Source organism: Larus michahellis, chromosome 2 (genome assembly GCF_964199755.1).
Source record: "Larus michahellis chromosome 2, bLarMic1.1, whole genome shotgun sequence".
Taxonomy (NCBI): Eukaryota; Metazoa; Chordata; class Aves; order Charadriiformes; family Laridae; genus Larus; species Larus michahellis.
In genome coordinates this window covers 17,067,817-17,081,513 of record NC_133897.1, presented here as the reverse complement: position 1 = coordinate 17,081,513, position 13,697 = coordinate 17,067,817, and the positions used below count along the sequence as shown (strand labels likewise).

Sequence of the window (13,697 nt, the reverse complement as noted above, 5' to 3'; positions counted from 1 at the left end):
TAAATATTTAATCTTCAGTGTCATTTGTAATACATATGTTGAAAATGGGGCCTTCTTTTCTATTTGTCTGTGAAAGCAAAGCTGAAACTAATAATGAAACTGTTTAATATAATCATGTACATTTTTATGCTAAGGTTACATACTATACAGTGGATAGAATAGGCCCATATGTCTGTTATATGTCGTATGTGCTTGTCTGGTGACCTGTTTTCAGAGGCTTACAGCCATGGTTCATGATCTGAGTCAGGCTTAGCTTTTACAGTTGAAGATAAAGCGCGTCTGAAGCAAATGAAGATAGCAGCCTGCTACTACCGCCCCTTAGCAGGGTACCAGCAGCAGATCTGCATTGCTAAAGCTAAGCTTTGCAGCCGTGCAGGCACCAGTGTGGTACCATGTAATGGGATTTTAATTTTAATTAGCTAAAAATACAGTAAATTACAGGGTTTGATTGTTTTTTAACCATCGTTGCTATCAGAGAATACTAATACATTCTTTGAAATCAAACACTTGACTTTGAAAGTCAAGCATTCAAAAAAAGTTGGAAAATGCCATAATGAAGATTGTTCAAACTGTTTTAATTTGTCCCTTGCATGTATGCATAACGATAAGATCTTTAATTATGTGATCACATAATTTTTTCGCAGGAGGAATGGTGCCCAGAGAATGAATCAGGGGTGTTTATTAAAGGCAGCTGTTGCCTCCAGAACCCTTTCCTTAATTGCTGGAAAGCATAGTAATTTAAGTAGAGGGCTGCAGGAATCAAAAGCACGCTCTCTGAGGCATTTGAAAGCTCCCCTGAAAGACTGGATTTTATTCTCTCTCTTTCAAGGCATTTTTATGTGATTCTGGAAGGTCACTTACTTTGGAGGTGATCTCTGTGTTTCGAGTTGCTGTGGCACGTGGGCGGGGGTACCTGGGCTCTGAGCACTGCTGCGTTGGGAATGAACACAAGTGCGCTTTGAATATATGAAATGCTGCAAAAATGCAAAGTCCTCTGAAAAGTAAGGCCCAAAATGCCTTACACTGACGTGGCAATGCCAGGATTGCCGAAAGAATCCTCTGTTTTTTAAGTAGCCAGTTTCTTCTCTGTAAAATGGAGATACCATCTCCCTACTACAGTTAATTATATGTTTTGAAGCATTCCTGCTGAATACCATGTCGGGAAATTATATATCATACATATATAATCCTGTAATTATATAATATGCAGTTATAATATATTGTATATAAGTATATATAATATGATATATAATGAGGAATCCCATTTTGGCTAACATCCTGTAGATGAGGCTTTGGGGAGACTGCTGGCTGGTGGGGATAAAAAGAACACGTAATCACTTTGCAATCTGAAAAAATGAGGCAGGATCCTACAAATACTCAGCTCACTCCAAAAAAACGAGCATTCCCTGCGTGTTTACCATCACTGCGCTAGATGATGCATGGATCCTGTAGAAGGAAAACAGTGTGTAATCATTTAGTTAGAGTTGCGTATAGATAACGTGGATATATGCTAGATATATCTAGCAATTTTAAGTGCTTGACTTTCAGCCGCATTTGGCGTGTGAGTTGCCTGGCCATCCCAAATGTGCCAAGCCCATTTAGATGCAGGTTTGGCAGATTATTTCCCCCAGATTACACAAAATCCTCCACAAGAGGAAAACAGGATCATTAGAGCCAGATTTCTTGCCGGTTTTATTGTGTTGCCTTGTTGGCAACTGATCTTCAGTGGAAGGAAACAAAATCCCAAAGAACATTTGTTCTTCGCTTTTTATGGAGGACAAGGAGGTTTTAAATCTTGCTGAGTTAGCACATGAGTCAGCGTAGGGAGAATGTACGAAAAAATAGAGCCATAATGAGTAGATTGTATTTAAAATTAAAAAATTTATGATAAGGAAAAGAAGAGACAGGTTTTGTCTGTAAGTGTAATTCTGCAGTACAAACTTCCTGATTATTTTTTCATTTTCCATAAAAAACTACTCTAAGTCTAATATAAGGGATTCCACTTAATTTCCCAAACTAAACAGGAAAATTATTTTTAAAAAATCAAGGATTAATTATCTAAGTTACTGAAATCTGAACATATGACTACATATATACATACACATACATACATATATATATATAGTAGTTAAATTTTGGTCCCTGCTCTTACTGATCTCCTTTATGTGTGCCAAAGGTAAATACGTTGTTGTTTTATATTAATAATCTTCTACATCTAAGTGTCACAGTAAAACCCAGCAAAGATAACAGGCTAAAATAATTTTTCCACTTCCTCCTGTTCTGTGTGTGTTCTTAAACTTTTTTAAAATTTGCATTTGCTGTTGCTCACGCAAATAAATTCATAAATCTCTTGTGCTTTGGTGAGGGAGTACATGTATGTCTTCTCTTTCACCCAACATTACAGTATCCCTTTCAGTACCTCTTTTACTTTGCAACATCAGTGACAGAATATAAAGTGATTATCAATTTATCAATTGAAATGGAGCAGATACTAATAATTAGGCAAGTTACCTAAATTTGTTGTCTTAGAAGATGTCAATACCATAAATAGTGGGGTGTACTACATTTTTCAAACAACGCTATGTGTATAAAGTATGGAGTGATTATTTTAAATTCAGAAAGCTCTTTTGTCATGCTTCTGCATGGTTTAGATGAGACATTTTTCTCCTGAATTGCGAGGAAATGAGATAGTAGCTTGTCAGTTCATAATGTTATTCACTTGCCCTGCTTAAATGCGTTTTTAAATGCCTAGAATATCTACTTTAAAAAAAAAAATAAGCTAACTTCAGAAGAGCAGGAGTCTAGTTTGCTATTTATCTACCTTAATAGGGAGGATGTCACATGGAAGAATCAGTCTGGCTTCTCATGTGCTACCAGTGACAGGATGCAGGTATCATAAAGTAGCGTGATTATGTGCCTCCCAGGTATAATTGTGACAACCACTGAGGGAGTACCGCAGCCAAGACAAGTCTTGCTAGTTTATTCATTGGTAAATTTATTCTCTTTCTTAAACTGCGTTTTGAAGCATTTCAGTAAGAAGTTCAAACTTGGCAGTCAAGAAGTAATACACATATAGATCTTCCATAAATGTTTAATAGTTTAACTTCAGTACGACTAACAAGACATTTCAACAGATTGTGAAAGTAATTTTTTTCTTACTACATAATCCTTACGGTTGAAATTGAAATGGCTGTAACCGATCTTTTGTGCTTACAAATTAAGGCTATTTTAATAATAATCTGCTCCCGTGTGAGAGAAACATATATCGTTGTGTAATCCTTTATCTGCAAGACTCTCACAATATGATCTCCAGGCTGAAAAAGTAGAGTTGTTTCCTTTTCATGGTAGCTGGGGAAGGCGTTATGTGAGATTTCCTTTCCAAGTCACCTGCCGAATCTTTAGTGTGGTCTTTGGGTGTAGCTAGAAGAGCATTTTAGCTTGGATGAGGAGAGCTTTAGCCCTTCTGAATCAAGTCTCGTTATTGTTCCCATTTATTGCTCCTTGATCCACATCCCGGACCGTGGGGCTGGCATCGGTTGGAGGAAGAGCCAGCGCGAGGTCGGTATGGGGGAGCAGAGCTACTGTGCGGAACTGCAGACAGGGGCTTGCTCCGTGGGACCGGAGCGGAGCGACCCAGCCACCCTCTCTGGGCTGTGCTCAGCCTGCGGCCGCCTGGTCCTCGCTCCCAGCGGTTTCCCTGCAGTTTTGTTCCTGCCGTGTCCCCCTGATTGCTGTATACATACAGCCTATCCTCATTATACACATCTGTCTGTAACAAAACGTTGTTTATGAGCATTAAGTGTTTCACAGACTGTTGACTGGGCCATAATATTCTTAAAGGAAACATACAGTAATGCTGATATCCAGATTGGAATGAGGCCTAATGCTTCATTGGGGCCCAGAAGACAACTCTGGAGTTGTCCACTGCCTTTTCTCACGCAGCCTTGTGCTGGCTGTGCAGAAATGAGAGATACTGTGTTTCCTCGCAGTGGTGGAATCCCGGCAGCGGTCAGATGTCTCCTTGTTCGCCGCCATTACATCCAGGTTGCTCACAAGCCGCTGCCATCCCCATACGGAAGGAAGAAATAATAATGTGACTCCATAGAGATGCCCCAGATAAAGCAGTGGACCACAGTACTGAAAGCTTTGGACCTCTGTGCTGTAAATTAAGACTATGTTGATTGGCATTTTGCTTTTTGTCTGTCCACAGTCACCAATTATAATAACGTGGTAGAAGCAAACTCAGATTCAGATGATGAAGATAAATTGCATATAGTGGAAGAAGAAAGTGTAACCGATGCAGCAGACTGTGATGCTAGTGTGCCAGAAGATGACTTGCCAACAGACCATACAGTATTACCAGAAAACAGTGAAAGAGAAGGGAGTACAAACGGTTGCTGGGAAGATGAAGGTATGTTCGTTTTCACTGACGATGCTATGTAGGGAAAGGTTTCTAAAGTAAAAACTCAATAGAACTTGTTTTTGTCACTTTGTCACTGAAATAACGTGTAATATTCACAATTAAAAAAAGAGGTTTTCTAACATATTTATTATAACATATTTTATGTTCTTTATTTAATATTTGAGGCAGACTTGGAGGTGCATTCATTCCACTTGCATTGTTAAACAGAAGCTTCAAATCTGCGGACACAGCGTTCTCAAGGGTGATCAGAGACTAGTTACTTGCTTTTAGTTTTTCCAAGTCTTTTTGTGTTGCAGGTCTCTGCTGTAGCTCCCGGTAAGGTTCAGGGTTTGCTCTGCTTCGGGAGTAAGCAGTAAGCCAAAAACATGAAACAAAATAATATTCAGATGTAAATTTCTGCCTGTGAGCTGCATCTGCCTTTTCCCTTGTAAAATATAGCCAGAAAAAATAATGTTTAGATTATTAGTTTTAGAATTGGCTATCGTATTCATAATGAATCTGTATTTTGAAAACAGTGGAAGGAGGTAAATGTTGTACATATTATGCAGCAGCTTTAAAAGCTGAAAATTTGAAGCAATCAGGAAATGGGCCCTTTTTACTGTGGAATCAGATACTGAGTTTCATAATCTCACACAGTATGCTTACATTTGAGCCAAATTGGGATAAATGCATAAATTAGTGGAATTTATTGCGGAATTTGGCCTTAATCCCCTGAAAGATACAGAATATTTTCCGGCATATCCATGTTTGTGTCTGAACTCCAGCCGCAATTCTTTAGCATCCACCTTGTTAAAACTGGTGGTTTAAGACAAATCGCATGACCTCACATCTAAATAAACAGAACGCAGTCATATGGTCCCTAACTGCAATCCAGCTGAGAGAGAGCAGCTGAGAGTTCAAAGAATAGCATCAACTCAGCCTGTTTTTACATAGCTGCTATTGCCAAGGGATGCTGTGCAGGGAAATGAGTATTTTGGAGCTAAATTATTAGGTAGGTAATTTTCTTAGTTCTCCTATAGTATCTTTGCGCTACTGCAGGCTGTATCTATCAGGAATTGCAGTTACATAAAAATGGGCTGTGTGTGGACTATTTTTTCAAGCATAGGTGTAGGAAACCTGAATTATGGATTGAAGAAGAGCACTGGCTCACAGAGGTGCTGGGTCAAGACCCTTTGGACAGAACATTCCCTGGAGATGTACCTACAGGTAGTCATGGCACAGCATCTTGCCTCAGACAGCCCTCTGGGGTTTTTCAGAGCTCTAGACATGTGATGGCGTCTTTTTTGACTCCTTATTTCAAATGTACCATTTCTAAACTTTTAAAATTTGTTTGCTAAAATGAAACATTTGAACCAAATTCTACTGTGATTGTAGAATCACAATGTAGGCAGTGTTTTCTCTGCGTTGGTCATTGCTGGTGAAGACAGGTTCATCAGTGTTTAGATAGACAAAAGGTTAAACAATTTCTGTACAGGCTTGCTCAAGCTACCATAAATTTCTTCTGTAAAAATTGTGTAGTCAGAAGCTTCTTTTGTAGCAGTCTGGAGGGTTTTTCATTTCATAGTAAGTTTTTTTTTAAATAAATTGTTTGAATTTGTGGTGATGAATGCATGAGAAAAATGAAGGCTACATTAGGTTTTATGGAGCTTTGATTTGCTATTGTAAAGTACTATTTACTTTTTTATAGCTTTCCTAGAAGGAAAGGTGTGAGCTGAAAATTGTATCATCAGTCTTGGTTGCACGTTAGAAATCTGAAGAGAGGGGTACTAAAAACATGATCTCTCATACAGGGAAAGGCACTGGGGTGGGTGTCCATGCAACACTAATACCATCTTCAGGGCTGGTGATTATTTTTAGAAAACATACACTGCAGCAGTTTTAGTAAGTTCGGTTTCACCAGTAGAGTAGCACTGAAAGTTCCTGGTTTTAGTTGAACTTGACAGAATTAGTTTTTTACATATTTATTCTGTTCACGAATGCCCAAGAATAGAAACAGCACACGTAACATTTCTTTATCAGATCAGTTTCCTTCCGTTTCCAGTCATTCTAACTGAATTTCTAAAAGACCTTCGGAACAGGTGTTTTAAATATAAGGTGTGTATCTCAAGAGGTTTAACTGAAACAGTCATACGGGTTTGGAAAAGTGAACCACGTGTATCCTGCACGAGCTGTTGGCAGTGGGCCAGCATGCATGTGTGCAATGATTCTGTAATACGATTTTAACTTTTTTTGCTTTAGTTTAAAGTAAAACCTACTCTACGATTAAAAAAAAAAAATCAAAGGTTAAACTTATTGACATCTTATATTAATGCACTTTAAAAGCGTTATTATGTATTGTAAGTATTTTGCAAATCTAGAGATCTCAGATCTGGAACTAAGATATCTTTTAAAAATTTAAAAATTAAAAAAATTGTCCAGACCTTGTAATAACCTTTAAAAATTAATGAAGTTAGGTTTTATGTTTATCTCCTCCTGGAACTCAAAAATACCTTTAACTCATAAAATTTTAGGTTGAGCTTGAGTGCTCTGAAATGGATTGTGTTCTTTCAGTGTGGCAGGTTGCTGAGGAAGGTTGCTGTGCTATTTTGTATTAATTTCATTTGGGAGGAAGGCTAAAAATGAGTGGCATCTTTTTGATCACCGAAGCAGTACTGTAAGCTGTAAATAACGGTTGCTAGATGCAAGTTGTATATCAGAAAATTAGCTCTAAAGAATTTAAATTAGAAGCTCTTTTGATGGATGTTGGAATTTATTCCCTTCTCTGAAGATAACACTGCGGTGGAAATTTCAGTGAAGTTTGTGTTTCTACCTACAACCAAATTTTCCGTTTTGCTAGTGGTTTAAATTTGATCAGTTATCTTACCTGGGCAGAGATCTTTACAGTCCGCCTATGACACAGTGATTGCATCGTGCACTGCCAGAACATGCTGTTGCCTGTGATCTGAAAATCATTAGCATTTAACCTGAGGAAGTCCCACCGTATCTCTAAGCAGCTGCTCATAAGCAATGATGAGATACGGAACTCCAAGAGCATGTTTTACAATTATCTGGTATGTCCAGATGTAATGCCAAGATGGATATTCATGCCATAGATGCTATTCACGGAGACCTGTATTTAAGCAGTCGTTCAGCAGGTAGCTCAAATTTCTCCTGGAATTCGTAGCTGTGATTTCTCCTTGGTGTAACAGTGTCTTAAGATCTGTCCCCCCATCATCACGTCCCTTCCCGTTGCTCCCCAACAGCTGTATTTGCAGCATGGTAATTGGGCTTCTGAGGGCACAATTGCAAAGTTGCCTTCCTATGCTGACCAGTCATAGCTAACGTTATGACTTAACAATTTTCAAATTATTAATTATTCCTGCAGTATTAAGGAAGATCACCCGCTGTGGAAAAAGGCTCCTCCCTGTCTTATACCCCACTTTTATGATTACTAGAACTGAGAGGGTTTTTAACTTCACTGAGATTAATCTATAACGCCATCAATTCCTTGACGTTCCCTTGGGAAGCGTATCTTTTATTTGCACTGAAGGCAGTGGGATTTACTAGAGACACTATAATTTAAATTTTTCTGAGTGATAACTTACTGATATTCCCCCTCTTCCATAGAACCTATTTCATAATGGAGAAAAATCACAAATCCGTTTTAAAGAAAAACAGTGGGTTTGCATCATGATTGTTTTTAAGAAATTAAATTTTGGATTCAAATTTGCATTGCATGCAGTCATCCATCTTAGAAATTCTGAACCAAGTCTCTGGTATCATGAGTCAAGAATATAATTAGTTCACAATCCAGTATTGACCAATAAAATATGGACTGTTTTGGAGAGGTTTTTTAGATGGCAAATAAAATTAAAGTAAGATTTAAGTGCTACAGTTTCCTGTTAAGTATATTTCTTGTTCTGCAGATATAGCTTCCACGTATGTGGGTGTGGGACATCTTAATCAAAATAGACAGAATTAACAGTCTTTTCCTTTGAGGAAGCCGTTTTTATCTGAGAAATTAAAGTTGTCCTAGAATATATCATCTTCCATATAAAGGAGAAATTGACTTCTCCTGTAATTAAGAAGCTGGAATGGGGGTTTGACGGGCCAAAGCTAAGGATTTTTTCCTGCACTGAAGTAGAGTGAAGTAAGGTAAATAAAAGTATAACAGTTGCTGTTTCAGGTGATAGCGTTGTGTAGTCTAACCTCCTGTGTCACGGGAGGGGCTTTTTCTGCAGCATGGCTCTGAAGCACCTAAGGTTTCCATATGAAATAGTGCTTTAGTTTCACATATATTAGCACAGCATACCACTGATAAAGGAGTGAAAAAACCAACACCGCTTTCCTACGTGCCCCTGCTGTAAGCCAGTTACTGACAGAAGTGGCAGCAGTGGCCTTTCCAATAGGAACTTCCCAGTCGAGGCTACCAAACGTGTGTAAATTAGGAACAACTTGGGACATTTATTGATTTGAACCCACAACCTGTAGTGAGTTAAAACTTCCACGCTGCATCCTTGAATGCTGCAGCTCGGCAGGAGCTGGTGGAGCTTCGGAGGCTGGTGGGCTCCACGGCGTTAGTTCTACAGACGTCTGGTACCTGCAAACCCATACTGGGTATTGGAATTGGTATGTGAAGCATTTTCGTAGTGCAGAGTTGATCTGACGTGGGGAGCAGGTATTTAATATCCTTGTTTGTTTAAGCAATAGCAGCCTGTAAGTGCTTTCTAGATGATTTACAAGAAAGGTCATCTGTTTGCAGACACTATCAGCAAATCATCAATCATTTCCAAAAACTGCTACTTGGAGAAAATAATGTAAACATATTTGGTTTATGATACTCTGGTTTCAGAAATAATGCTCCTATGTATCAGATAGCTGCATTTGTAGATAGAGTTATTTAAGTAGCTGACTCTGTATTTACTGGAGAAACACACCATCCCTGTCTTTACCTCTCTTCAAATAATGGTGTTTAGTATTGCTTCCTTTTAAGATTTTGTTTCTTTAACCATGGAATATCTTTGTGGTTCAACTGATTACACACTGCTGAAATAATGTGGAATTCATATTTTTGGAAGAACATTGTGTTTAAATGCAGTTCTTTAAATAATACAGAAACAAAAAAATGCTGAAGAAATAACTCAAATATATTACATTATTGGTGTGTGTGTGGCTTTTTTTTTTTTTAATATTTATTCTTCTTTTTGTGAAATTTACTATTTCAGCTGGAAAAGAAACAAAGGAAATCCTGGGGCCTGAAGCTCAGACAGATGAAGTTGGATGTACAGGTATTTCTTTGTTAGTCTGAGTCCCTTATTCATAAAGTGCTATTGAATTTTGGCTAGGTGAGTATCCTCCTGAAGTCTTTGAAGTTCTCCCACCTCTCTGCTCTTCTATGCTAGAGGTCTGAAACTGTAAAGAGTGTTTTAGCTGAGGAAGAACCATCTGGGCTCCTTTTCGGGTGTGCTGGGTGCAGAGTTGTGGCTGGCCGGTGACCCGGCACGGTCCTCTCGCACCAGGGCTGACCGCAGTGCCGCTGCGGCACCGCATCTCCTACAGACCTCAGGAATGGGAGCAAAACAAGCAATAATACTGATCTTATGCGTAGTTGTTCAAAATAAAAGTACAGGTCAATAGATAGCATTTAAAACTAATAATGAATGTACCAAAATAAACTTAAGCTGATACTGTATCTTATTATCAGCTCCTCTGTACTGATTATGCAGAAGGCAAAATAAAACATGTTTATTTCAGAATCAAACCAAAACAGATACTTTGTTATTTGTTATTTCCCTGGTTGACAAAAAATTTAACACATAGCCCATCCAGCTTTTTAAAAGACTTTTATACCTTTTTTTTTTTTTAGTGCCCTTAACATTAAATAGTTAAGTATTATCAAGGTAAGCCTTATTTTAAAAAAACCCAACAACTAAACATTGAAACGCTTAACTGTATATTCACGCATTCTTTTTAGTTGCTATGAAGTCAGGTCTCCTCAAACAAGTACAAAGAACTGCATTATGTATTACATTACAGTCTATATATGAGAAAGACTGTCTCATGTCATAAAAAGACTGTGTCAAATTGTAAATCGAGTATGTGACTTCACACTGAAAGATGAATCGTAAAACTTCTCCTTCCTATTAAAAATATACTTCACGTTATTAATAGTGCAGGAGATCTGTCATGATTAATGCGCCGTAGGTAGAGCTTCTCACAGAATGTTCCACCAAGGTAAAAGTAAACTCTATCCCTAATGCATTTAGGCAAATAGTTGGTAGCAAATATTTGTGGTACAAACATTAAGTAAAATACTTAATTTATTGTTTTTTAACTTTTAAATACAGTCATTCATTGATGGTTTTCTTAAGTTTTGAACTAGAAAATGTTGAAGGGTGTTAACTAGATCTAAAACTTTTCAGATACCCCTTTCTGACAAAGTTCAAGTTTACTGCATTTCAGCCGGCCAACTTGTTATTCAGAGTTTAAACATCTTCTGGGTTTGCGCTAATGAACGGGTCTTAAATAACATTAAAAATTATGTCTTGAAGGCAACAAATTGACTTTTGCAAACATTGGAGCCAAGACTCTAAGTGGACTTCAAGGGCGAAATCGTAATTAATGTTGCATTTAAGATTTCTAGGGAAGCTGAGGGGAACAGATAAATCTAAAATTATAAAAATTCACTGAGTTAAAGAGGCAAACTGTGCTTTTAGTCAAATTCTTAAATGTCATTATGCCACTGGTTCATTGTTTTAAAACTTGGCATATTCCTGCATCTTAAAGGGCTTGACCAGTACTAGTATTTATAAAGAGTTTTGAAATCCTTGGGTAGAGGGTGATCTGGCTGTGTGGATTACTGAATCTCACTTATGTTCTTTTTAAACTCTTCATTTCGTATCTTGTATCTTGTTTTTGACTCTTAGTAAAAGAAGATGAATGTGATTCTGATGCAGAAAATGAACAAAACCATGACCCTAATGTTGAAGAATTCCTTCAGCAAGAAGATACAGCTGTCATTTACCCTGAAGCACCTGAGGAGGACCAGAGACAAGGCACGCCAGAAGCTAGTGGTCAGGATGAAAATGGTAAATCTGCCACCAGTTCAGTTCTAATGAAATAAATTGCAGCTAACTACCAGACCCAAAATTTCTCTTGTAGTTTGGAAGATGACAATGCAGATACCTGTAGCTTTGGAAAAAAAAAAAAACTAAGATCTTAGTTAAAGAATGATAAGGGGATGGGATCATCATGCAAAAAAACATTACTACTTAATTCTGTGAAGCAAGATGTGCACTGGGGTTCAGTTGTTTGGGTACCTAAATGATAAACCTCAAGTAACTGGAAATAAAAATTCCAGCTCTCATAAATCCATTCAGTAGCATTATATGAAATCAACAGAACAAACATTTATTAAATATAAAGGGAATGAAGTAAGATAGTGTGGTTTTATGTAAGAATAACTTTTTATCTTTCCTTTTGTATTTCTAAATAAAAACCCCCAAACGATGTATTAGATAGGAGTTCTTTTACCAGGAAGCCAGTCTATGACAAGCTTTTTTTTTTTTTCCTGAAAAAACAGCAGTGGAGAAAAAAGAAACAATGTTTATACGAACTGTTTATGTGAAGAAATAAGGACCTGTTGTTACTTTTAAGTAGATGTCTTTTTTCTCTGAGGAAATTTCAGGCTTAAGATGTTCTTCTGAGTGAGATGAGAAGTCACACTTTGTTCATGTCTTAATCATGAAACACTGCAGACATCTTCATCAGGAAATATTTGAAGGCAAAACCTGTTCAGATTGGGTTTGCGTTCTGCGCTGCTTTCTGAAGTGTTCAGCTTCCATAACCTGTGAAAACTGCATTTCAACCAGATTGTGTTCCTTTATTGGAGTATTTCAGATTTTTCAAAAGAAAGTAACATCCTACATAAAGTGTTAGGAGGTGGTGTGTTCCAGTCATTTAAAAAAATGTACATAATGAACAAAAAATGTCATTGTAGCTGTATTACTGTACTGGAGTCTAAGGGAGAGCAGTGAAAGGGGTAATGCTAACAATTTTGTTCTGCTTTTCCAGAGATTTTATGTTATTAGAGATTTTAGGAAAAAAAAGAAAAAGTAAATTAAAATATTCGAGAGATTGAAACTGTGTACATGCCTATTTATGTACAGAAATAGGACCTGAATTACCAACATTTTGTGGTTTACTTTGCAATTTTTGCAAAATTCAAGTAAGATATATGCTCAACAGTAACATCCTAAACATTACATTTTAAGTAAGTTAAGATTTTAATCTGTGGTTGCAGTGGCACAGATTGTCAACTTAGTTTTACAGCCTTGGAATATGATTTCCATGTAAACGTTAAAAATACACATTTGTATTAATAATTTAAATTGGACCTAGGCCAGTAAGCTCACAGGGAAGTATTCTGAAAATCATGATACTGAACAATAATGTTCAGTATTTTTATCATTCAGAACAGAAAATGCCAAAACTGTAGTGATATTTGCTAAAGATACATGCTCCCAGCGTGGGGAACTGGACAGGAGAAGTGACGGAGAATCAGAGTCTTTAGTGGCTTTGGGAAAAACCATTGTGAAGCCACTTACTCCAATGGAAATAGAATTTAAGTTAACATGCTCCTGATGTTTCCACTGAGTTGTATTTGTGATGAAATGGAGTATTCTTTATGTCAGGTGAATTGAATTGTAGATGGAAAAAAGAGAACTGAAGGGAAGGATACCGTGTCCACACACGTGGGGATGGGTTCATTTTTGAACAGCCTGGCGAATCCAGGAAAAGCAGAGAGGGCTGGAACAACAGGGCAACCAGTGCAATGTGGGCGTTAGGTTGCCTGTTGCCATAATGAGTGTAGGAGAACCTGTGTGACAGAGAAGACGTTATTTTTTAGTAATAGTGAAAATTGGTCTGACTCTTCCACTGTTGCAAGGACAATGGCACGTTCAGTGAAAATAAAGTCAGTAAATTCCACATAAACAGAACAAATTGCTACTTTGTAGAGCATATAATCAATCTATGGTGATAACTGTTGGGAGAGGTCATGAAGATAAATAATTCAGAACTGCTTTCTAAAGTACTGGTTAATTTTATGAGTATTAATAATGCTTATAGTTCTGCAACTTAAAATGACAGTGCGTACAAGTTTGCCCCTTATGCTTCAGAGCATAAAATGATAATCAGTAAATACCTTCCACCTTCCTCTCCTGCTCTCACTCAGCCCAGTGGATAGGTGCATCCTTGCAAAATTTTCTTCCCATTTCCCTTGAAGCATGGAAGA

General features: G+C 37.5%; 1 protein-coding gene across 5 annotated transcripts in view; it reads left to right on the top strand.

The window, feature by feature from the left end:
* Positions 1-13,697, top strand: part of ZEB1 (zinc finger E-box binding homeobox 1) — a 124,915-nt gene that overhangs the window by 95,152 nt on the left and 16,066 nt on the right. For all 5 annotated transcript variants that reach the window (XM_074574279.1, XM_074574277.1, XM_074574278.1 and 2 more), the window contains 3 exons: positions 4,211-4,411; positions 9,628-9,690; positions 11,329-11,490. Coding sequence is in view for 1 of the 5 variants with exons in the window: in XM_074574277.1 (XP_074430378.1) it covers positions 4,211-4,411; positions 9,628-9,690; positions 11,329-11,490 (426 nt within the window). In the remaining 4 variants the exon portion in view is untranslated. The remainder of the gene's footprint in view (positions 1-4,210; positions 4,412-9,627; positions 9,691-11,328; positions 11,491-13,697) is intronic.